Consider the following 22,890-nt stretch of genomic DNA (forward strand, 5'->3'; position numbering starts at 1 on the left):
GTAATTACAGTAAGCTGTAGCTGCCATTCAAGCCATTAACACTGACCCCCTACGACCTTGGATCTTACAGGTCACTAATATGTGAAATGTTATTTACCATTTCCCCATGTTACATTCATTGCGAAATGACAAGACTGACTTCTAATCAAAATAACTTTTTACAGTAGTTCATTTCTTTTCAACGGAATAATAACTGAGCAGGTGAGAACATGCCTATCTACCTAGCTTAGTCTGTCTGGTAAAAGTAGAGTTGACTGATCAGGAACTTTGTGGTTCAGCATGGAGACAGGAGATTTGTACCATATTACAGAAACACTCATCAGTAGCAGCTCCATTTTATAAGTGTTTAATGTGTGATGAAACAAATAGTAAATCACAGATTTAATGTCATTCTGCATCCAATGCATTGCTGTTTAAAACGACCACTTCAAATATAACTCATGCATCAATGGAATGAACTCTTAAAACAAATAATACATTTTATTTTCAACAAAAACAGATTCAAAGATAGGAACGAATTAATGCACACACACACACACACCCTTTGCATATTTAGCCTTTTCTTCTACAATTAGGCAATTGACCTACACTACATTTGCTAGAGTGAAATAATTTGCATACAAAATTTGAGTGATGTCCCTCAACTATGTTGATCAGCAAAGACTTTAAGACACTTTTACATTTTACTGTCAGTCAAAGAGACAAGTACGTGGACATTATGACAGATCGATGTAAGAAAGCATAGTTGTCAGAGTTTTGTAAAAGAGAATGAAACCAAAACACTATACTGTATCATGTGTCTATAATACAGCTGTTGCCAGTGGATCAATATCAATATTCACATTTCAATGTCTTTTAAATCCAGAGAGGATGATCTAGGCATAGAACAGATGGCTAGTGCCACATACAAGGCATTTGTTGGCATAATGTCTTTCAAATTGGATCCTCAACAGTTAAAGGTCCAATGCAGCCATTTTTATCTCAATATCAAAGAATTTCTAGGTAACAATTAAGTACCTTACTGTGGTTGTTTTTAGTTAAAATGGTCAAAAAGAAACAAAAATAGCATATTAGCAAATAGCAATCAAGCAAGAGTGAGGACGGGAAAACTGAAAATTTGCTGTTAATTGGCAGAGAGGTTTGGAACTCTCTTTCTTATTGGTGTATTAACTAATTTAGCGTCTGGTGATGTCACCAGGCAGGCCAAAGCTCCACTCCACCAAAACAGGCAAACATGTTCAAACAGCTCTTACACTGAAAGGGCATTATCATACTTTTCACAATTTCACTGTTTTATTCCAACCTCAGTGAGGAAATATATCCAAAACACAGAAAAATCTAGTTTTTGACTGCACTGGGCCTTTAAACTAACTCTGCATACATGTATAACTACATAATTTCATTTATTTTCACAGTTAGTCTTTAATTGAAATGTTTCATTACAAATAAGGGAAACACCTATAACACCACATCATTCATTACTAAAATTCTTCAGAAAAGGCTAATATTATTTTCTGCAGAGCTAGATGAGTCTATAAAATTGATGCCTTCTCATTGGGTTAAAGGGGACAACTAGTGGATGGACTCATGTTATTCATCAGAGTCATGCGGTTGGGCAGTCTCAGATTGGTTAGAATCATGTTGCTCCTCCTCTAGGGTGGCGACGGCGTTAGTCTGACTGCTCACATCCAACTCTTTCAAAATGGCGTCCTCCTCCCCCTTCCCCTCTATTTCCTCTTCCCGCTCCATATCCTCCCCCCCCCCCCCCCATTTGTCCAGTGAGATCTACGGTCCACTCCTCCCCTGTAGTTCTCTTAGGCTGGGTTGGGCCTGCTCCATTATAGAAGAGCTGGTCCTGGTCCGTGTGGTGTTGGTTGTGATTCTCTCTGTGGTTGTGGTCCTGGCTCGGATGTTGGTTGTGTTGGATCTCACTGAAGTGCTGTCTATGGTTCTGGTGAGTGTAGCTGTGGTGCTGGCTGTGGAAGAAGCTGAGGATGGTGTGTTTGGGCAGGCCCAGCTGGGCTGACAGTGTGTGGACAGCCTCCTCGTCTGGGTTCAGACCAACGTCCTGGATGAAGCTCTGCAGGATCCCCTGTGCCTCTCGGGACACCCGAAACCCCTCGCCATCACTCCCACCATCGCCCTCGCCGTTAGTCTGTCTGCCCCCCGCCCACCGTCCCTCTCCCCCTTCCTTGTCATTGTTACACACACCCCTAACCCTGCCGTGGCCCCAACCCCTACAGCCCTTGCCAGTAATATCCTCTTCCCTCCCATCACCCTGACTACTTCCCCACCAGGTCCTCAGTTGCCCCCTACCCCCCTCAGTCTCGGCCGGTGATGCTGTGGATGGTTGTCGTGGCGGCAGGCGAGGCTCCGCCTGGGGCTGCAAGGGCAGCTGGGACAGAGCGGTCAGTGTTCGTTGATGGTGTTGTTGTTGCAATGGAGAGTGGCGTTGGAGCTGGGGGAGACAGATGGATGTTAAGTTACAAACAAACCAATGGGAGCTGATGATATACACATTTGAGTGTGTATATATGCATGTACATTTCCACTGTAGAATTGTGTTTGTGTTGTGTGCGTGTGCTTCCATACGTGTATGTGTGTATGTAGGCTATCCAGAGTAGACTGACCAGTGTGTTGTTGTTGACTAGCTGTGTGAGTCTGTCTGTACAGTGTTGTTGCAGAGTGTTGCTCTCCTGTTCATAGATGGCGTCTCGTTCCATCTGGGCCAGACTCAGGAAGCGCCGGATCATACACAGGTTCTCCCACAGGGTTCGGTTCTCCGGGGACGGATCCTCCTTCCAGCGCAGCAGCTCACACAGCCAGCCCTGCAGAACACACACACCCACATCAGAACCCGGTCAGAGAACCCATAGAATAGAAATACAAACCTTCTCAGAACCCATTCAAGTAAGATACTAAAATATACTATCTTTTGTAAAGATACTGAAACACAGCTTCTGTTTTTATGACCAGAAAACAACATTGTTATTGATGTTTTATATAAAATAACGACAGTTCAAATGACTAGTCAACAGAGGAGAGGAGGAGGCAGAGAGGGAGAGGAGGAGGCAGAGAGGGAGAGGAGGAGGCAGAGAGGGAGAGGAGGAGGCAGAGAGGGAGAGGAGGAGGCAGAGAGGGAGAGGAGGAGGTGGCACCGAGGGAGAGGAGGAGGCAGCGAGGGAGAGGAGGAGGCAGAGAGGGAGAGGAGGAGGCAGAGAGGGAGAAGAGGAGGCAGTGAGGGAGTGGAGGAGGCAGAGAGGGAGAGGAGGCAGAGAGGGAGAGGAGGCGGCAGCGAGGGAGAGGAGGAGGCAGAGAGGGAGAGGAGGAGGCAGAGAGGGAGAGGAGGAGGCAGCGAGGGAGAGGAGGAGGCAGAGAGGGAGAGGAGGAGGCAGAGAGGGAGAGGAGGGGGCAGAGAGGGAGAGGAGGAGGCAGCGAGGGAGAGGAGGGGGCAGCGAGGGAGGCAGCGAGGGAGAGGAGGGGGCAGCGAGGGAGAGGAGGAGGCAGCGAGGGAGAGGAGGCAGAAAGGGAGAGGAAGAGGCAGCGAGGGAGAGGAGGAGGCAGCGAGGGAGCGGAGGAGGCAGCGAGGGAGTAGAGAGGCAGCAAGGGAGAGGTGGAGGCAGCGAGGGAGAGGAAGAGGCAGTGAGGGAGAGGAGGGGGCAGCGAGGGAGGCAGCGAGGGAGAGGAGGAGGCAGCGAGGGAGAGGAGGGGGCAGCGAGGAAGAGGAGGAGGCAGCGAGGGAGAGGAGGAGGCAGCGAGGGAGGCAGCGAGGGAGAGGCGGGGGCAGCGAGGGAGAGGAGGGGGCAGCGAGGGAGAGGAGGAGGCAGCGAGGGAGAGGAGGAGGCAGCGAGGGAGAGGAGGAGGCAGAGAGGGAGAGGAGGGGGCAGCGAGGGAGGCAGCGAGGGAGAGGAGGGGGCAGCGAGGGAGAGGAGGAGGCAGCGAGGGAGAGGAGGAGGCAGAGAGGGAGAGGAGGAGGCAGAGAGGGAGAGGAGGAGGCAGAGAGGGAGAGGAGGGGGCAGAGAGGGAGAGGAGGAGGCAGCGAGGGAGAGGAGGAGGCAGCGAGGAGGAGGCAGCGAGGGAGAGGAGGGGGCAGCGAGGGAGAGGAGGAGGCAGCGAGGGAGAGGAGGAGGCAGCGAGGGAGCGGAGAAGGCAGCGAGGGAGAGGAAGAGGCAGCGAGGGAGAGGAGGGGGCAGCGAGGGAGCGGAGGAGGCAGCGAGGGAGAGGAAGAGGCAGCGAGGGAGAGGAGGAGGCAGCGAGGGAGCGGAGGAGGCAGCGAAGGAGAGGAAGAGGCAGCGAGGGAGAGGAGGGGGCAGCGAGGGAGGCAGCGAGGGAGAGGAGGGGGCAGCGAGGGAGAGGAGGAGGCAGCGAGGGAGAGGAGGAGGCAGCGAGGGAGCGGAGGAGGCAGCGAGGGAGAGGAGGGGGCAGCGAGGGAGGCAGCGAGGGAGAGGAGGGGGCAGCGAGGGAGAGGAGGGGGCAGCGAGGGAGAGGAGGAGGCAGCGAGGGAGTGGAGGCAGCGAGGGAGGCAGCGAGGGAGAGGAGGAGACAGCGAGGGAAAGGAGGAGGCAGCGAGGGAGAGGAGGGGGCAGCGAGGGAGAGGAGGGGGCAGCGAGGGAGAGGAGGAGGCAGCGAGGGAGGCAGCGAGGGAGAGGAGGAGGCAGCGAGGGAGAGGAGGAGGCAGCGAGGGAGAGGAGGAGGCAGCGAGGGAGAGGAGGGGGCAGCGAGGGAGGCAGCGAGGGAGAGGAGGGGGCAGCGAGGGAGAGGAGGGGGCAGCGAGGGAGAGGAGGAGGCAGCGAGGGAGAGGAGGAGGCAGCGAGGGAGGCAGCGAGGGAGAGGAGGAGACAGCGAGGGAGAGAAGGAGGCAGCGAGGGAGAGGAGGGGGCAGCGAGGGAGAGGAGGGGGCAGCGAGGGAGAGGAGGAGGCAGCGAGGGAGAGGAGGAGGCAGCGAGGGAGGCAGCGAGGGAGAGGAGGAGGCAGCGAGGGAGAGGAGGAGGCAGCGAGGGAGAGGAGGGGGCAGCGAGGGAGGCAGCGAGGGAGAGGAGGGGGCAGCGAGGGAGAGGACGGGGCAGCGAGGGAGAGGAGGAGGCAGCGAGGGAGAGGAGGAGGCAGCGAGGGAGGCAGCGAGGGAAAGGAGGGGGCAGCGAGGGAGGCAGCGAGGGAGAGGAGGGGGCAGCGAGGGAGAGGAGGAGGCAGCGAGGGAGAGGAGGAGGGAGCGAGGGAGGCAGCGAGGGAGAGGAGGAGGCAGCGAGGGAGAGGAGGAGGCAGCGAGGGAGAGGAGGAGGCAGTAAGGGAGAGGAGGAGGCAGCAAGGGAGAGGAGGAGGCAGTGAGGGAGAGGAGGAGGCAGAGAGGGAGAGGAGGGGGCAGTGAGGGAGAGGAGGAGGCAGAGAGGGACAGGAGGAGGCAACGGGGGAGAGGAGGAGGCAGTGAGGGAGAGGAGGAGGCAGTGAGGGAGAGGAGGGGGCAGCAAGGGAAAGTAGCGACAGTGCCAAGCTCTTGTCCTCTACACAATTACTTTGGCACACAAACACCTGGCCGTAGCCCAGCAATAGCACACAAAGCCATGCGGACGCAGTGAGAAGATACAACAAACATGGTGCTGCTTGCCAAACAGCTCTACACTAATGTGAGGTCCATGGTGCCGCCTGCCAAACAGCCCTACACTAACGTGAGCTCCATGGTGCTGCCTGCCAAACAGCCCTACACTAACGTGAGCTCCATGGTGCTGCCTGCCAAACAGCCCTACACTAACGTGCGCTCTATGGTGCTGCCTGCCAAACAGCCCTACACTAATGTGAGCTCCAACATGGTGCTGCCTGCCACACAGCCCTACACTAATGTGAGCTCCAACATGGTGCTGCCTGCCAAACAGCCCTACACTAACGTGAGCTCCATGGTGCTGCCTGCCAAACAGCCCTACACTAATGTGAGCTCCATGGTGCTGCCTGCCAAACAGCCCTACACTAATGTGAGCTCCAACATGGTGCTGCCTGCCAAACAGCCCTACACTAACGTGAGCTCCATGGTGCTGCCTGCCAAACAGCCCTACACTAATGTGAGCTCCATGGTGCTGCCTGCCAAACAGCCCTACACTAACGTGAGCTCCAACATGGTGCTGCCTGGCAAACAGCCCTACACTAATGTGAGCTCCAACATGGTGCTGCCTGCCAAACAGCCCTACACTAACGTGAGCTCCATGGTGCTGCCTGCCAAACAGCCCTACACTAACGTGAGCTCCAACATGGTGCTGCCTGCCAAACAGCCCAACGTGAGCTCCATGGTGCTGCCTGCCAACAGCCCTACACTAACGTGAGCTCCATGGTGCTGCCTGCCAAACAGGCAAGACGGGAAGCTAGAAAGAGAGTGAAAGAAAAGCCGAGAGAGAAAGACAGAAATCACTCCATTCTACAGAGGGAAATGATCCCAAAACAAAAGGCAATAACAAGCTTATGGTTCTGCCTGGAAAACTAGCACAATGGAACCACCAGTGTGTCTGTGTGTTGGCACGCATTTGGTGTGTGTTCAAGTGTGTGTGTGTGTGTTTGTGTATAAGTGTGTGCGCATGTGTGTGACATGTGCGTGTTTATGGGTGTGTGCGCATTCATGCAAGCGGGTGTGTGTACACTGGTGATTTATAGAACAATAACTGTCTGATGCGGTGATCAGAGCTCTCCATAGACAGCAGCTGCTAGTTGATCATTTCCTACACAACCGGTTACTGCCCAACTTGGCTCTGTGTAAAGATGTTTTCATAAATTCATACATCACATACGAAATCTGATATTGTAGGACCTTGCGGAAATGTGTGTGTGTTACACACTTACTAATATCAGTCTGTAATAAACGTTTTGTTCCGTTTCAGTGCAAGATTAGCATTGTTTCCATTGGTATCCCTCAGTCAGTGAGTACCATACTCTCTTTTCTTTGTGCTTGTGTGAGTGTCTGTGTGAGTGTCTGTGTGCGTGTGTGTGTGTGTGTGTGTGTACACGTGCTTGTGTGTGTTGTGTGTGCGTGTCTGTGTATACCTGACTCTTGGACGCGGCCATCTTGGCAAACATGGCCTGAGAAACCTTGGCTCTCTTCATCTCCTGTTGGATCTCCTCATAGATAGAACTGTTGACGTCTAGAACACATCCCTCGTTCTTCACCCCTCTGTCTAGAACACATCCCTCGCTCTTCACCCCTCTGTCTAGAACACATCCCTCGCTCTTCACCCCTCTGTCTAGAACACATCCCTCGCTCTTCACCCCTCTGTCTAGAACACATCCCTCGTTCTTCACCCCTTTGCCTAGAACACATCCCTCGTTCTTCACCCCTCTGTCTAGAACACATCCCTCACTCTTCACCCCTCTGTCTAGAACACATCCCTCGCTCTTCACCCCTCTGTCTAGAACACATCCCACGTTCTTCACCCCTCTGTCTAGAACACATCCCACGTTCTTCACCCCTCTGTTTACTACTGCTACTGGAGACAGCCTCACCTGCAGAGGGGAGAGAGGCGTTGATGTGGTTACTAAAACAGCTGTATCGTTTGATTAGTAAAGATATTTCTGTTCTGATTTCAGTTTGATTAGCAGAGAAGTTGCCATTGTCACTTTGGCTATAAAGCATTTACACTTTGAGAGAGAGAGAGAGAGAGAGAGAGAGAGAGAGAGAGAGAGCTTACTTTAGGAAATACAATGGAAACCTGGGAGGGCCAATCTTCAGCCTTAACAAAGTTTCCCTCTTCCTTTCTGGTCTGAAACATCAGAGGAATACATCTTAGACTATCATGAACAAGATATAACTTCAACCCACACACACATGCACACACACACACTCCATCTCGCTCTGTCTGTCCGACCTGTGTGTGGCGTGGTGTGGTAGTGTTGTTGGGTGAATGGTTGATAATGGTTGACGTGGTCAGACTCCTCTCTCTCTCCTCCTGGTAGATACGGTCGCGGTCACCTTCCGGTATCTGTAGGAAACTCTGCATGGACCGCAGGTTGACCAGGAGAGACTGAGACGCACTCTTAGGATCCTCCTCCTTACGCAGGATCTCAGACAGCAGGCCCTGACACACAGGATAGAAAGACACATGAAGACAAGATACACACCATGGAAATAGAATCACTACGTCGTGAAAACAGCTGCTACACTGGACATGCAACTGTTGTAAGCATGAGCAGAGCAGGAATTTGCCTGACGACTCAAACTGAATTCTTCCGCAGCTCTGTCGTTCGCTACATACTTAAGGTTGAGATTGCCATCATTGAAGTAATTTGTGGTGACGAGGGGCACTGTACAAACCAAAGCCATCAGCGATTGGTCTAATCAGAGTATCAAAGCCAATGACAATTTTTCTCCACGCCGCTTTACCCACGTGTGTTCTGGCTCTGGCCCAACCCATCAGTTTCTGGGACCAATCAGACGGTCTAGGATGAATTTCCATTCTAGAAATTGTTGGGAGGTACTCAGATCCAAACTCATTGTGGAGAATAAACTCATGTCCATGGGCATGTTGTAGAGTTTGGCTGGAGCAAGGAGTTTGTGTAGTCAGGCAAAGCATGAATTACTTTATCAACCTGGGTGGGGGCTCCTGGGCAAGAGAAAGATGAAGACCCCTGATTTAAATGAATGAGTGTGTCACACTTGGCAAGTTAGACTTCTAGGGTTGCAGCCCTGTAATGTTGACCAGGCCAAGAGAAACTTATAGACAATGATAAAGATACATTATTAACACCATCAAACAAAACCCTAATGGAAAGTTTTGTGCAGGTTAGTATTTTGGTTATAAATGTTGTTCTGCAGGAAGCTCTGTAGAGTGGTCAATAGCTGGCACAGCCACAATGTTATAAAGTCTGATTTTAAACCTAACCCTAATCTTAACTCTAACCTTAACCACACTGCTAACCCTAATGTCTAACTCTAACATTAAAAAAGCTAATAAACGTCAACCTGCAAGTTTCATACTAAAACTGGCTGAAGGCCATTAGTCTAGACTAGGATAGCCTCTGAACATAGAGACTCACACCCACCCAGACAGCACACGTCCCCACAGGTAGTGTTTTTCCCTTTACAGTGCTGGAGTCAACATAGCAGATGACCAACTCCAGACACCTTCTAAAGCACTGTTAATAAACGGATTAGTCCCTTATTAAGTTGTTATCTGTCAGCTCCAGCTCGTACAGCAGTCACTCACTCTTCCATACAATGGGACTCTAATAGGGGGTTGCTCTGCCCTCCCTCCCACCCAAAATATATGTCATTTTGTTAGGACTATACCCCTCTAATGTAGACCCCCCTCACTCCTCACACACACACACCCTAGCTATTAAGCCTTCACACTCCAATAAGGTCTTTACACTCCAAGCCCCATCCACTCTACTCCTTGGCACCTTGCCCAGGTGTGACATTCCTTCCTCTGCCCCACTCCCTTCTACCTGTTCGAAGAGCCCAGTTGTCACAGCGACAGAGAAATGCGGGGCAGGTGGCTATAATTGCGGCCTTTGATCATTATAATGACACCCATGATGATGCTGGTGATAATGACGGTAATAGTAACAGTGGGCTAGGTCTCTCTCGAAGCCATTAATGTGAGTGCCTTCTAACTGCAGGAGCAGACAGGATAGACAGAGGGAGGGAGGGAGGGAGGGAGGGGGGGAGGGAGAGACGGAGGGAGGGAGGGAGGGAGGGAGGGAGGGAGGGAGGGAGGGAGGGAGGGAGGGAGGGAGGGAGGGAGGGAGGGAGGGAGCGAGAAAGGTATGAAATGGGGAAAGGAAAAAGATTTAAATGAAATGAGAAAAACAAGGGATAGACCTGTCAAATGGAGACGTCATGAAGTTGGATACAGAGAAAAGGTGGAAATACATATAGGAAATCTAAAAAGAAAGGAAGATAGTAAGTGATGGACCGAGAAAAGAAGATATAGAGAGGGTAGATGTAGAGAGATGGATAGAGAGTGATAGAGAGATGAGAAAGCATAATGGAGGGATGGAGAGAAACAGAGGGAGAGGGAGAGACTGTGGAAGTGTGATTAGAGAGGGAGAGGTAGAGACTATGGGGAAGTGTGAATAGAGAGGTAGAAACTCTGGGGACGTGTGATTAGAGAGGGAAAGGTAGAGACTCTCTGGGGAAGTGTGGTTAGAGATGGAGAGGTAGAGAATCTTGGGAAGTTTGAATAGAGAGGTAAAGACTCTCTGGGGAGGTGTGATTAGAGAGGGAGAGGTAGAGACTCAGGATAATTGTGATTAGAATGATAGAGACTATGAGGAAGTGTGATTAGAGAGGTAAAGACTCTGGGGAATCGTGATTAGAGAGGTAGAGGTAGAGACTCTCTGGGGAAGTGATTAGAGAGGGAGAGGTAGGGACTCTCTGTGGATGTGTGATTAGAGAGGGAGAGATAGAGACTCTGGGGAAGTGTGATTAGAGAGGGAGAGGTAAAGACTCTGGAGAATTGTGATTAGAGAGGTAGAGACTCTATGGAGAAGTGTGATTAGAGAGGGAGAGGTAGAGACTCTTTGGAATTGTGATTAGAGAGATAGAGACTCTCTGGGAAAGTGTGATTAGAGATGGAGAGACTCTCTGTGGAAGTGTGATTAGAGAGGGAGAGGTAGGGACTCTCTGTGGATGTGTGATTAGAGAGGGAGAGGTAGGGACTCTCTGGGGAAGCGTGATTAGAGAGGTAGGGGTAGAGACTCTCTGGGGAAGTGTGATTAGAGAGGGAGAGGTAGAGACTCGGGAAGTGAGATTCGAGAGGTAGAGACTCTCTGGGGAATTGTGATTAGAGAGGGAGAGGTAGGGGCCCTGGGGAAGTGTATTAGAGAGGAAGAGGTAGAGACTCTGGGGAAGTGTGATTAGAGAGGTAGAGGTAGAGGTAGAGACTCTGGGGAAGTGTGATTAGAGATGTAGAGGTAGAGACTCTGGGGAAGTGTGATTAGAGAGGTAGAGGTAGAGACTCTGGGGAAGTGTGATTAGAGAGGTAGAGGTAGAGACTCTGGGGAAGTGTGATTAGAGAAGGAGAGGTAAAGACTCTCGGGGGGTGTGATTAGAGAGGGAGAAGTAGAGACTCTGGTGAAGTGATTAGAGAGGGAGAGGTAGGGACTCTCTAGGGAAGTGATTAGAGAGGGAAAGGTAGAGACTGTGGAAGTGTGATTAGAGAGGTAGTGGTAGAGACTCTGGGGAATCGTGATTTGAGAGGTAGAGGTAGAGACCCTCTGGGGAAGTGATTAGAGAGGGAGAGGTAGGGACTCTCTGGGGAAGCGTGATTAGAGAGGGAGAGGCTCTCTGGGGAAGTGATTAGAGAGGGAGAGGTAGAGACTCTGGGGAATCGTGATTAGAGAGGGAGAGGTAGAGACTCTTTGGGGAAGTGATTAGAGAGGGAGAGGTAGGAACTATGGGGAATCGTGATTAGAGAAGGAGAGGTAGAGACTCTCTGGGGAAGTGATTAGAGAGGGAGAGGTAGGGACTCTGGGGAAGTGTGATTTTAGAGGTACAGACTTTCTGGGTAAGTGTGATTAGATAGGGAGAGGTAGAGACTCTCTGAGGGAGAGTGACTAGCTGACCCAGCAGCTGCTTCACCGCTGGCATGAGTTCCTACTGCAGAGAAGAGCTGGCACACACACGCACACACAGACAGACAGATCACACACACACACACACATTCACCAGCACATGTATTCACACACACAGAGACACACACACAGAACAGACAATGCGGCAAAGGCCATGCCAAGAGCTAATCACCATGCACACGCGCACACACTCAATCCGATAACACCAGCACACAGTTTACACACACCATAACACTCTGTCCTTCACTAACCCCACCCCCTAATTACTCCCTAACCCTTAGTTTACAGCACAGTCCCATACATACAGTACCCCTATCTCCCTGTCTGTCTCCTACCTGGGTCCTGTTGAAGGCCACACGGGCGAACACAGCCTGGGAGATGCCTGCTCTCTTCAGCTCCTCTCTCACCCACTGGTAGATCTCACATGAGATGTCTGATGGTCCACACACCTGGCTCTGGGACCCAGACCCGGGTCCTGGTGGTCCAGCCTGGAGCGGGGGGTCGAGGCCCTTGGCTAGGGCCAGGGAGGGGGGAGGCCTCCCCACAGGGGGGTGGTTGAGGAACTGCTGGGGGGAGGTGGAAACAGATACAGACAGGCTTTGCTGGGCTAGCATATGGCTGACTGCATACTGCTGGTTTAGGAACTGGGCCATGACTATCTGTTGGGGGCTGACTAGCTGGGGGCTGAGGGGGGCGGTCACCAGCCCCGGGGGGCAGAGACTTGGGGCCAGACAACTACGCCCAGAAGTGTGGGTGGCACCACCGTGAGGAAAGGGGAGGGGTGAGGAGCAGACCTGCTCGGCTGTGCTGCCTGGGAATGATTGTTTGGTTGATGGGTGTGTGGAGCTCATTTGGGATTGGTCAGAGAAGCTGTCAATCTCTGAAGTTAGGAAAAGAATAGTGGAGAGAGGGATGAAGGAAGAGAAACAGAAATGAGAGGGGGAGTAAATATCAAAAGTCAAAGCTACTATTTGCTAACATTAGCATTGAGGATCAATATAAGTGAACTACCCCTTTAATCCCCCTGTAGTCTTACCCATGATGCCTTTGGTATTCATGAAGTGCTTATACCAATGGCCAAACTCGTGGCACTTGGAGGCCGACACATTTGCATAGTAGGTGCTGTTAACAATGGAGGAGATCATACTCTGAGAAAGAGGGACAAAAGACACAAAAAAATAGAAGAAGATGGAGTTGTAACAGTGACAGGGAAAAGCATTATGAATACTAAACCACAGCAGATCAACGCAACATATAGTACTATTAAATAGAATGTATGTTATATACTGTACATACGCTAGCCTGAGGCCCAGTCTATTAAATAGAATGCATGTTACATACTGTATATACGCTAGCCTGAGGCCCAGTCTATTAAATAGAATGCATGTTATATACTGTACATACGCTAGCCTGAGGCCCAGTCTATTAAATAGAATGCATGTTATATACTGTACATACACTAGCCTGAGGCTGAGTCTATTAAATAGAAAGCATGTTATATACTGTACATACGCTAGCCTGAGGCCCAGTCTATTTTCCTCTTGGCAACAGAGCTCAAGAACTGGGCAATAATTGCACTTGAAGTCAGAAATAAGTTATTATACATCAGTTTAAAAAAAAGCGACAAATAAGTAACAATTCACATTTGAAATAATCGCTCTGTCTCTCATTTTGTCTTAGTTTTAACAGACTCCATTTCTCTCCCTGGGTGTGTGTGTGTCTCAGCTGAACATAGAATGTTTGATGATAACGGATTCAGACCGGGGTTATTAAAACACACCCGCAGGTAAACTCTTTCATAAAGACAGATGAGTGAGTGTGTGTGCTACCTCATCTAGGTGGCATCAGTCATTTAAGAAATGGATGCTGAAGTTAATCCCTCAAGACAATCCTGTGTCATTTTAACATCTGATTACACCTTTAATCACTTCATATTTATTATAATCTGAGAGAGGGAGAAAGAGAGAGAGAGAGAGTGAGAAACTTTTCTTTATTCCACTTCCTTTGGCAATGTAAACATATGTTTCCCATGCCAATAAAGCCCATTGAATTAAGAGGGGGGGGGGGCAGAGTCAGAGAGAGAGAAAGAGAGAGGGAGACAGTTGGAGGGAGAGAATGAGCTAGAAAGAGGGGAGGGGGAGCAAACATAAAAATAAAGAGAGAGAGAATGTCTGTTTATTAGACTGAGGCTGTAGTTGTTGCTCTCAGGGTGAGTAACAGACAGACTATTTTGATTGTTATAAATATTCACAACACACATCCATCTGTTCTCCAACAGCAGGTGCCTCTACACTGTGTTCCTTCACAGTAACAAGTGTGTGTGTGTGTGTGTGTGTGTGTGTGTGTGTGTGGAAAGCAATTCAGTGTGTGAGTTAGATGCTGTGCGTGTGTGGCCGACTGGGTTCAAACTTGGGTCACCTGCCTGCCTGTTACAAGGCTGTTTTAGCCCGCTGAGCTAAAGGCTGGGCATGCAACAAGTAGGAGAAACACACACAGAAAGAAAGAGAAAGACAGAGATTGACTAGGAAGAGACAGACAGTATCAGAAGGGTACAGTGGTATAGTATGTGCCAGCAGAGCCTAAAATGACATACCCAAATCTAACTGCCTGTAGCTCAGGCCCTGAAGCAAGGATATGCATATTCTTGGTACCATTTGAAAGGAAACACTTTGAATTTGTGGAAATGTGAATTGAATGTAGGATAATATAACACAATAGATCTGGTAGAAGGGGCGGCAGGGTAGCCTAGTGGTTAGAGAGGTGGACTAGTAACCGGAAGGTTACTAGTTCAAATCCCGAGCTGACAAGGTAAAAATCTGTCGTTCTGCCCCTGAACAGGCAGTTAACCCACTGTTCCTAGGCTGTCATTGTAAATAAGAATTTGTTCTTAACTGACTTGCCTAGTTAAATAAATAAAAAAAGAAGAAAATATAAAGAAAAAATCAACCATTTAAAAAATAAAAATTCTACCACCATCTTTGAAATGGTGTCCTCTAGGATATACTATACTCCTAATGATATAGGTAAGTCTGGTTACATTCTAGGATCTCTGAGGAATAAATACAAATGTAATTTGACTGGTTGAAACAACATTAGGGTGAGATTTTCACAGATTCCTTTCTTTGCAAATTGAACGCGTGGAAATACAAAATCGATTGTGCATGCTATATGGACATTTTTAGGATATGAAAAAGGATTTTATCTAACAAAACGACACTTCATGTTATCTCTGGGACCCTTGGGATGATAAATCAGAGCAAGATTTCAGAATGTAAGTACACATTTCACCTTCAGAGGTGAATTTATCAAACTTGTCGCGGGGAAAAAAAGTGTTTTGTTGTTAGGAGCTCTCCTCAAATAATGGCATGGCATTTTTTCGCAGTAATAGCTAGTGTAAATTGGACAGTGCAGTTATATTAACAAGAATTTAAGCTTTCAGCCGATATAAGACACTTATATGTACCCACATTTGTTGTTTCTCTGACATCTGCGATCGTGACACACAGCGCTGCATGATTTACAACTGCCCCGTTGACGGGACGCCTATCCCTATTAAAAGATAAACATCCCTTATATCTCTCTCTGCCCGTAAACCTTATTTGTCTCAGCAATCCGTGCACGTGTTTAGGCCTGTTTGTGTGTGTGTGTGTGTGTGTGTGTGTGTGTGTGTATGTGTGTGTGTGTGTGTGTGTGTGCGTGTGTACGTATTTGTGCCTGTGTGAGTGTGTGTGTGAGTATGTACGTGGTTAGGCCTGTGTGTGTTTGTGTGTGTGTGTACGTGTTTATGCCTGTGTGTGTGTGTTGGACAAAATTAAATATTTTTTTGTTTTGATTGGGGACAGTAACATTAGTAATCTCTAAAAAATATACTTTAAGGAAATTTTTGTTATATATCCTGCTAAAAAAAATAAATGGAACACTTAAACAACACAATGTAACTCCAAGTCAATCACACTTCTGTGAAATCAAACTGTCCACTTAGGAAGCAACACTGATTGACAATACATTTCACATGCTGTTGTGCAAATGGAATAGACAACAGGTGGAAATTATAGGCAATTAGCAAGACACCCCCAATAAAGGAGTGGTTCTGCAGGTGGTGACCACAGACCACTTCTCAGTTCCTATGCTTCCTGGCTGATGTTTTGGTCACTTTTGAATGCTGGCGGTGCTTTCACTCTAGTGGTAGCATGAGACGGAGTCTACAACCCACACAAGTGGCTCAGGTAGTGCAGCTCATCCAGGATGGAACATCAATGCGAGCTGTGGCAAGAAGGTTTGCTGTGTCTGTCAGCGTAGTGTCCAGAGCATGGAGGCGCTACCAGGAGACAGGCCAGTACATCAGGAGACGTGGAGGAGGCCGTAGGAGGGCAACAACCCAGCAGCAGGACCGCTACCTCCGCCTTTGTGCAAGGAGGAGCACTGCCAGAGCCTTGCAAAATGACCTCCAGCAGGCCACAAATGTGCATGTGTCTGCTCAAACTGTCAGAAACAGACTCCATGAGGGTGGTATGAGGGCCCGACGTCCACAGGTGGGGGTTGTGCTTACAGCCCAACACCGTGCAGGACGTTTGGCATTTGCCAGAGAAAACCAAGATTGGCAAATTCGCCACTGGCGCCCTGTGCTCTTCACAGATGAAAGCAGGTTCACACTGAGCACATGTGACAGACGTGACAGAGTCTGGAGACGCCGTGGAGAACGTTCTGCTGCCTGCAACATCCTCCAGCATGACCGGTTTGGCGGTGGGTCAGTCGTGGGGTGGCATTTCTTTGGGGGGCCGCACAGCCCTCCATGTGCTCGCCAGAGGTAGCCTGACTGCCATTAGGTACCGAGATGAGATCCTCAGACCCCTTGTGAGACCATATGCTGGTGCTGTTGGCCCTGGGTTCCTCCTAATGCAAGACAATGCTAGACCTCATGTGGCTGGAGTGTGTCAGCAGTTCCTGCAAGAGGAAGGCATTGATGCTATGTACTGGCCCGCCCGTTCCCCAGACCTGAACCCAATTGAGCACATCTGGGACATCATGTCTCCGCTCCATCCACCAACGCCATGTTGCACCACAGACTGTTCAGGAGTTGGTGGATGCTTTAGTCCAGGTCTGGGAGGAGATCCCTCAGGAGACCATCATCAGGAGCATGCCCAGGCATTGTAGGGAGGTCATACAGGCACGTGGAGGCCACACACACTACTGAGCCTAATTTTGACTTGTTTTAAGGACATTACATCAAAGTTGGATCAGCCTGTAGTGTGGTTTTCCACTTTAATTTTGAGTGTGACTCCAAATCCAGACCTCCATGGGTTGATACATTTGATTTCCATTGATAATTTGTGTGTGATTTTGTTGTCAGCACATTCAACTATGTAAAGAAAAAAGTATTTAATAAGAATATTTCATTCATTCAGATCTAGGATGTGTTATTTTAGTGTTCCCTTTATTTTTTGGAGCAGTGTATTTTTCATTTCTTATTTTTATGTTTAGGTCACGTAATATAATGTAAAAGTATGCATTACGGTGTCTGTAATATAATACATTTGTCACAAATGAGTGTAGACATTAATAAAAATATTTCTGTAGCTTCCAAAATTTTCGGTGGGGGAGTGCCAAGATGGCTAAGCTGTGGCTTCAACACAGCGCCCCCTATCAGTCATCTAGTGTATATATAAATCATTGGTTGTACCTGGGACAGAGGGCACTCTTTGGCCAGTGAGCTCTGGTTCATGTCTCTCAATAGCTCCTTCAGGGCGTTTCTCACTGTGGAGTGACTCCACTGTTCTGGAGGGAGGTCCTCCAACATGGGACAACTAGAGAGAGGGGGGAGAGAGAGAGAGGGAGGGAGAGAGAGAGAGAGAGAGAGAGAGAGAGAGAGAGAGGGGGAAGAGAGAGAGAGAGAGAGAGAGAGAGAGAGAGAGAGAGAGAGTGGGGGGGGTGGATGGATAGAGAGGTAGAGGGGAGAGAGAAGAAGAGAAGAAGAGAGGGTGGAAAAGAAATAGATTGACAAATTAATAAAAAAGCTGTCTGATAATGTGGGGGCCCTCGCCTGTGGAGTGGCAGATTTAGACTTTGGCTGACTGCATGCTTCTGTGCGTGTGTGTTCCTATGTGCATGTGCCTGTGTGTGCGTGCGTGCGTGCATGTGTGCGTGCGTGTGCCTGCCGGCCTGCCTCACCTGGTGGTAGTTATTAGTTAATTACTTCACACAACACATCTGCTGTGTTTTCAGAATGTTGAGTTATTATTATATCATGAACCACGAATGCAGCCAAGCAGATTTCCACGCCAACCATTTCCTGTCACTACACACCCCCACTGAAAGCAGGTTGATAGATGTAGCATCAGAAGCTTTGTCCTGGTCTACCTAATCGCGGCAACCCAGAAACAAAAATCGAATCTAAACTACTCGATTAGGTTCTGGGGGTGGAGGTATGACATACGTATCTATTGCAAGTGCCAGAACCTCTTTGGTAGCTCCACCCCCCCTCTCTCCGCATGTCTCCTGGAAGTCTATGGGCCACATGTGCCCTCCTCTTCAGAAATTCAAATAATGCAGCGCCTTGTGAAATTGTGATTCATCCAAATGACCAGTGACACAAAACCAGCACACCGGAACAATGTTCCTCGTTAGTTGTCCCATCCCATAGTCTGCAGACAGACGTTAAGATACCGTTTATGTATGTCCACAAGAGATGATGCTGTACCTGGTGAGCTGGATCTTGAGGGTGGTGACATGGTAGAGGTCCTGCAGCATGTCAGCCACTGTGGCATCAGGAGCATCAGTCACACAGGACAGAGGGACAGGGTTCCACCTACCCACCTGGATCGAACCTACACACACAAACACAGGCTCGCGTGCATGCGCGCACACACACACACACGCAAACACTGTGTTACAAACACTGACACTGGAGGAAGAGAAGGTGTGTGTGTGTGTGTGGGTGCATGTGCGTGTGTGTGTGTGACCATGATTTATGTCTGTGTGTGTGAGTGTGTGTGTTGGTGTGCATGTGTGTGTACCTTTGGCCTGTGCTGCTGAGCTGTGAGAGTAGCCCAGGGCCAGTAAAGCCATCTCTATCAGCTGGTTAAACAGCAGGTCTCTCCTGACCAGTACAAACTCTGCATGCTCCTCTCTCCTCTCAGGCTCCACTGCTGGGACCGGGCTCTCTCTGTGCTCCACCAAACACAGCACAGGCAGCAGGCTTCCTGGGATGACGGATTCACAGCACAACCCATCATTTCACAGCATCCAGATAGAAGCAGAGGGCATTGGAAATGAAAAGCTGAAGCATCATGCAAATTCCCCAGAATTCTTGAAATTTTCCAAAATTCTAGTAGTTTACTGGTACATTTGGAATTTTACCTGGAAAATTCCTCTCGTTTTACAATCCTACTATTCACCCATTCCTCCCTCTATTCACCCATTCCTCCCTCTATTCACCCATTCCTCCCTCTATTCACCCATTCCTCCCTCTATTCACCCATTCCTCCCTCTATTCACCCATTCCTCCCTCTTCACCCATTCCTCCCTCTATTCACCCATTCCTCCCTCTATTCACCCATTCCTCCCTCTATTCACCCATTCCTCCCTCTTCACCCATTCCTCCCTCTATTCACCCATTCCTCCCTCTATTCACCCATTCCTCCCTCTTCACCCATTCCTCCCTCTATTCACCCATTCCTCCCTCTATTCACCCATTCCTCCCTCTATTCACCCATTCCTCCCTCTTCACCCATTCCTCCCTCTATTCACCCATTCCTCCCTCTATTCACCCATTCCCCCCTCTATTCACCCATTCCTCCCTCTATTCACCCATTCCTCCCTCTATTCATCCATTCCTCCCTCTATTCACCCATTCCTCCCTCTTCACCCATTCCTCCCTCTATTCACCCATTCCTCCCTCTATTCACCCATTCCTCCCTCTATTCACCCATTCCCCCCTCTATTCACCCATTCCTCCCTCTATTCACCCATTCTTCCCTCTATTCACCCATTCCTCCCTCTATTCACCCATTCCTCCCTCTATTCACCCATTCCCCTCTATTCACCCATTCCTCCCTCTTCACCCATTCCTCCCTCTATTCACCCATTCCTCCCTCTTCACCCATTCCTCCCTCTATTCACCCATTCCTCCCTCTATTCACCCATTCCTCCCTATATTCACCCATTCCTCCCATTCCCCCCTCTATTCACCCATTCCTCCCTCTATTCACCCATTCCTCCCTCTATTCACCCATTCCTCCCTCTATTCACCCATTCCCCCCTCTATTCACCCATTCCTCCCTCTATTCACCCATTCCTCCCTCTATTCACCCATTCCTCCCTCTATTCACCCATTCCTCCCTCTATTCAGCCATTCCTCCCTCTTCACCCATTCCTCCCTCTATTCACCCATTCCTCCCTCTATTCACCCATTCCTCCCTCTTCACCCATTCCTCCCTCTATTCACCCATTCCTCCCTCTATTCACCCATTCCTCCCTCTATTCACTCGCCCCGCCACTCTTATTTTTCAGTCTTACCTCTTTTATGCCAGTTCTTGGGTTGTGGTACGGGTGTGGTGAGTTTGGGGGCCGAAGTTCTGACCCCTGGGCTCCCCTGTCTTGTCCTGCCCTGGTGTGGACCTGAGGGGCCCCCGCCACCGTTCAACTCCAGGCGGACCAGTTTGGCAGGAGGGGGCCGGTGGTCCCCATTACCAGGAGTGTTACACCCCTCTGACACATGGCCTCCATCACACTGCTGGGGGTCCATCACATGTGGGACTGAGTGATCCCCACACTAATGATGCAGCTCACAAACACCAGAGAGAGAGAGAGAGAGAGAGAGAGAGAGAGAGAGAGAGAGAGAGAGAGAGAGAGAGAGAGAGAGAGAGAGAGAGAGAGAGAGAGAGAGAGGGAGAGAGAGAGAGAGAGAGAGAGCCTATTCATTCGATTTTGTTGTGGAATTGTTAGATATTACCTGTTAGATATTGCTGCACTGTCAGATCTAGAAGCATAAGCATTTCGCTACACTGCAATAACATCTGCTAATCATGTGTATGTGACCAATAACACCTGCTAACCATGTGTATGTGACCAATAACATCTGCTAACCATGTGTTTGTGACCAATAACATCTGCTAACCATGTGCATGTGACCAATAAAATTGGATTTGATTTTATTTGAAAGAGAGTATTTGAGTTCATTAGGAAACGTTTGCAGTTGGACCTTGGACAGTGTCTATATGAAGACGATTGATGCTGCGCGCCTTGACGCACTATTCATTCCACAAAAGACGCGCGGCAACAAATCGTCCCGTCACTGACTGGGGAAAGTTTTAGAGGCAAACGTTATGTCAGTTGTCATATTTGCACGTCGTCCATGATTGACGAATTGTGAATATCAACACAAATAAACTCCCCAATCTCCATCGTATTTATCTCAGGCAACCTACTGGTATATCCATAAAAACATGTACCTTTTCAATCGAAGTAAGTCAGACAGACCTGACATCCGCTGGCTGCTGGTTCCTGTTGAGATTCCGATATGCCGTAGGTAGTACAAGAATAGAGTTCCTCGTCTTGATTTATGTCCACGCTGTCTCAGTGAGTCAGAACATCACCTCATCTCTCTCTTTTACACTAGTCGTCGGTCTATTGTGTCTATATCATATCAGCTACGTAGCAACATAACCCCGTCGTTCCCTGCTGGCTGCACGCTTTCGGACCTTCTCAAATAGCTACGGAATAAAACGAGTATATCGGTGGTCTAACCGGAATATCAGTCAAAGCAATCCACAGTGACAGAGACTGTTCACGGAATTAGGCTACAGACCAGCTGGTATGCTACAAGGATTCCGTTGAAAAACATGGTGAAGCGACCAATACACGGTGAGTTCAGTTGTATGCTATTCAATGCAGTCATCAGCCAGTTTCAACCGTGTGAAGCAGCTCGCTCTTCTGCAGTAGGCTATTGGCAGACAAACCCATGTGCTCGCTCTCTCATCTCTCTCTCACACACACTGCATGGATCCAACGGCCACCTACCTACCTACAGGGCACACACTGGCTGAATCAGCGTTGTTTCCACGTCATTTCAATTAAATTAAGTTGACTCAACATGGAATAGACGTTGAATTGACGTCTGTGCCCAGTGGGTAGTTTCTCTGGGCAACATTATGCTAATACTACACATCTATAATTTACTAATACTAATATGGGAACCAAATGTAGCCTAACTGTGTGAGCATGTGGAGTGTATCCATTGTAATTATGAGAAGTAAATGTGAGAACCCGAATGAGACCTGAATGTGTCCGCTCTTACAGAGTTGGTTTAGTTTGTAGGCTGCACAATAATGGTATGTTACCAGAGGCACACTGCATGATTTGATGGATATTTATCTGCCCCCCAATATAATTGTTTATTTCTTTTTAACCTTCTTCAATTTCAAATCGCGATGAAATACACGCGCGCGCGAGCAAGTAGCCCATAAACAGAGGCAGTTGTATTAACATCCAGTTGGTGTAATAATGAATTCACCACTACGCTCCGGTAGGTATTAAATGTGACAATTGCGCATAAATGTATTTATTATTTTCTGCGGTGCCGCTGTTATATGCATGGCTTGTTTTTGTCCTAGGGATTTATTAACTCTCCATGGAAACGCTCTGGATGTGATGGGCTGCTTATCAACTTTTCTTACATATGTTTGCCGTTCAAATTATTCTCGCCCCCATCTCCATAGGAAATTACCTTCAATGTTTCCCTATTGTAGGCATATACTTTTTTTTTATGGCGGCATGTGAAGCCGATGAATTAGGGGAAATCATTTTCGAGGATCTTGACTTAGAAAGTGATGTTGTTTATAATGAATAGCCTGGATAGGACGTGTAGCCTCTTCAAACAGTGTTTAAAGGGGAAAGAGAGAGATGGCCATTTCTTTCTCTACTGTCAATAGGAGCGTATCCTACCTGCCAAAAACATTTACATAGTTGGAGAAGCAACTCTGAAAATATGGTAGGTTAGTTTAGCAAGCTACCAATTACTGGTTGTATCAACGTTGTTTCCACATCATTTCAACATTTAAATAAACAATTCTGATGACGTTGAGTCAACAGTTGAAAATTGATTGGATTTGCAAAAAGTCGTCAACGTAAGGAAATGTATTTTTAAAAAACGTTTCATCTATTTTTGTTTACGTTTAGTTCACATTAGTTGACATCAATCACATGTAAACTAGACTATGCAATGACAACTACTTAGTGTATGATCCTATCTAAATCTGAAATGATTACAAATTGCAAGAACAGATCACAGTCAGATGTTAACAGAATGTGTAATTTAGCCTTCTAGACTCAAAAGCTAGGCTGTTT

At 48.6% G+C, this 22,890-nt stretch overlaps 1 protein-coding gene across 1 annotated transcript; it reads right to left on the reverse strand.

Annotated features, from left to right (window-relative positions):
- Positions 1–432: 432 nt before the first annotated feature.
- Positions 433–21,063, reverse strand: LOC139372735 (DNA-binding protein SATB1-like). The gene is given in 14 exon segments (XM_071112532.1): positions 433–1,767; positions 1,769–2,458; positions 2,631–2,828; positions 7,021–7,250; positions 7,284–7,476; positions 7,662–7,733; positions 7,839–8,048; positions 11,883–12,427; positions 12,584–12,695; positions 17,228–17,351; positions 18,245–18,371; positions 18,561–18,746; positions 20,062–20,317; positions 20,997–21,063. Coding segments are annotated over 13 exon segments (3,093 nt in total). The 5' UTR covers positions 20,291–20,317; positions 20,997–21,063; the 3' UTR covers positions 433–1,590.
- Positions 21,064–22,890: the final 1,827 nt, after the last annotated feature.

Source organism: Oncorhynchus clarkii, chromosome 18 (assembly GCF_045791955.1).
Source record: "Oncorhynchus clarkii lewisi isolate Uvic-CL-2024 chromosome 18, UVic_Ocla_1.0, whole genome shotgun sequence".
NCBI lineage: Eukaryota > Metazoa > Chordata > Actinopteri > Salmoniformes > Salmonidae > Oncorhynchus > Oncorhynchus clarkii.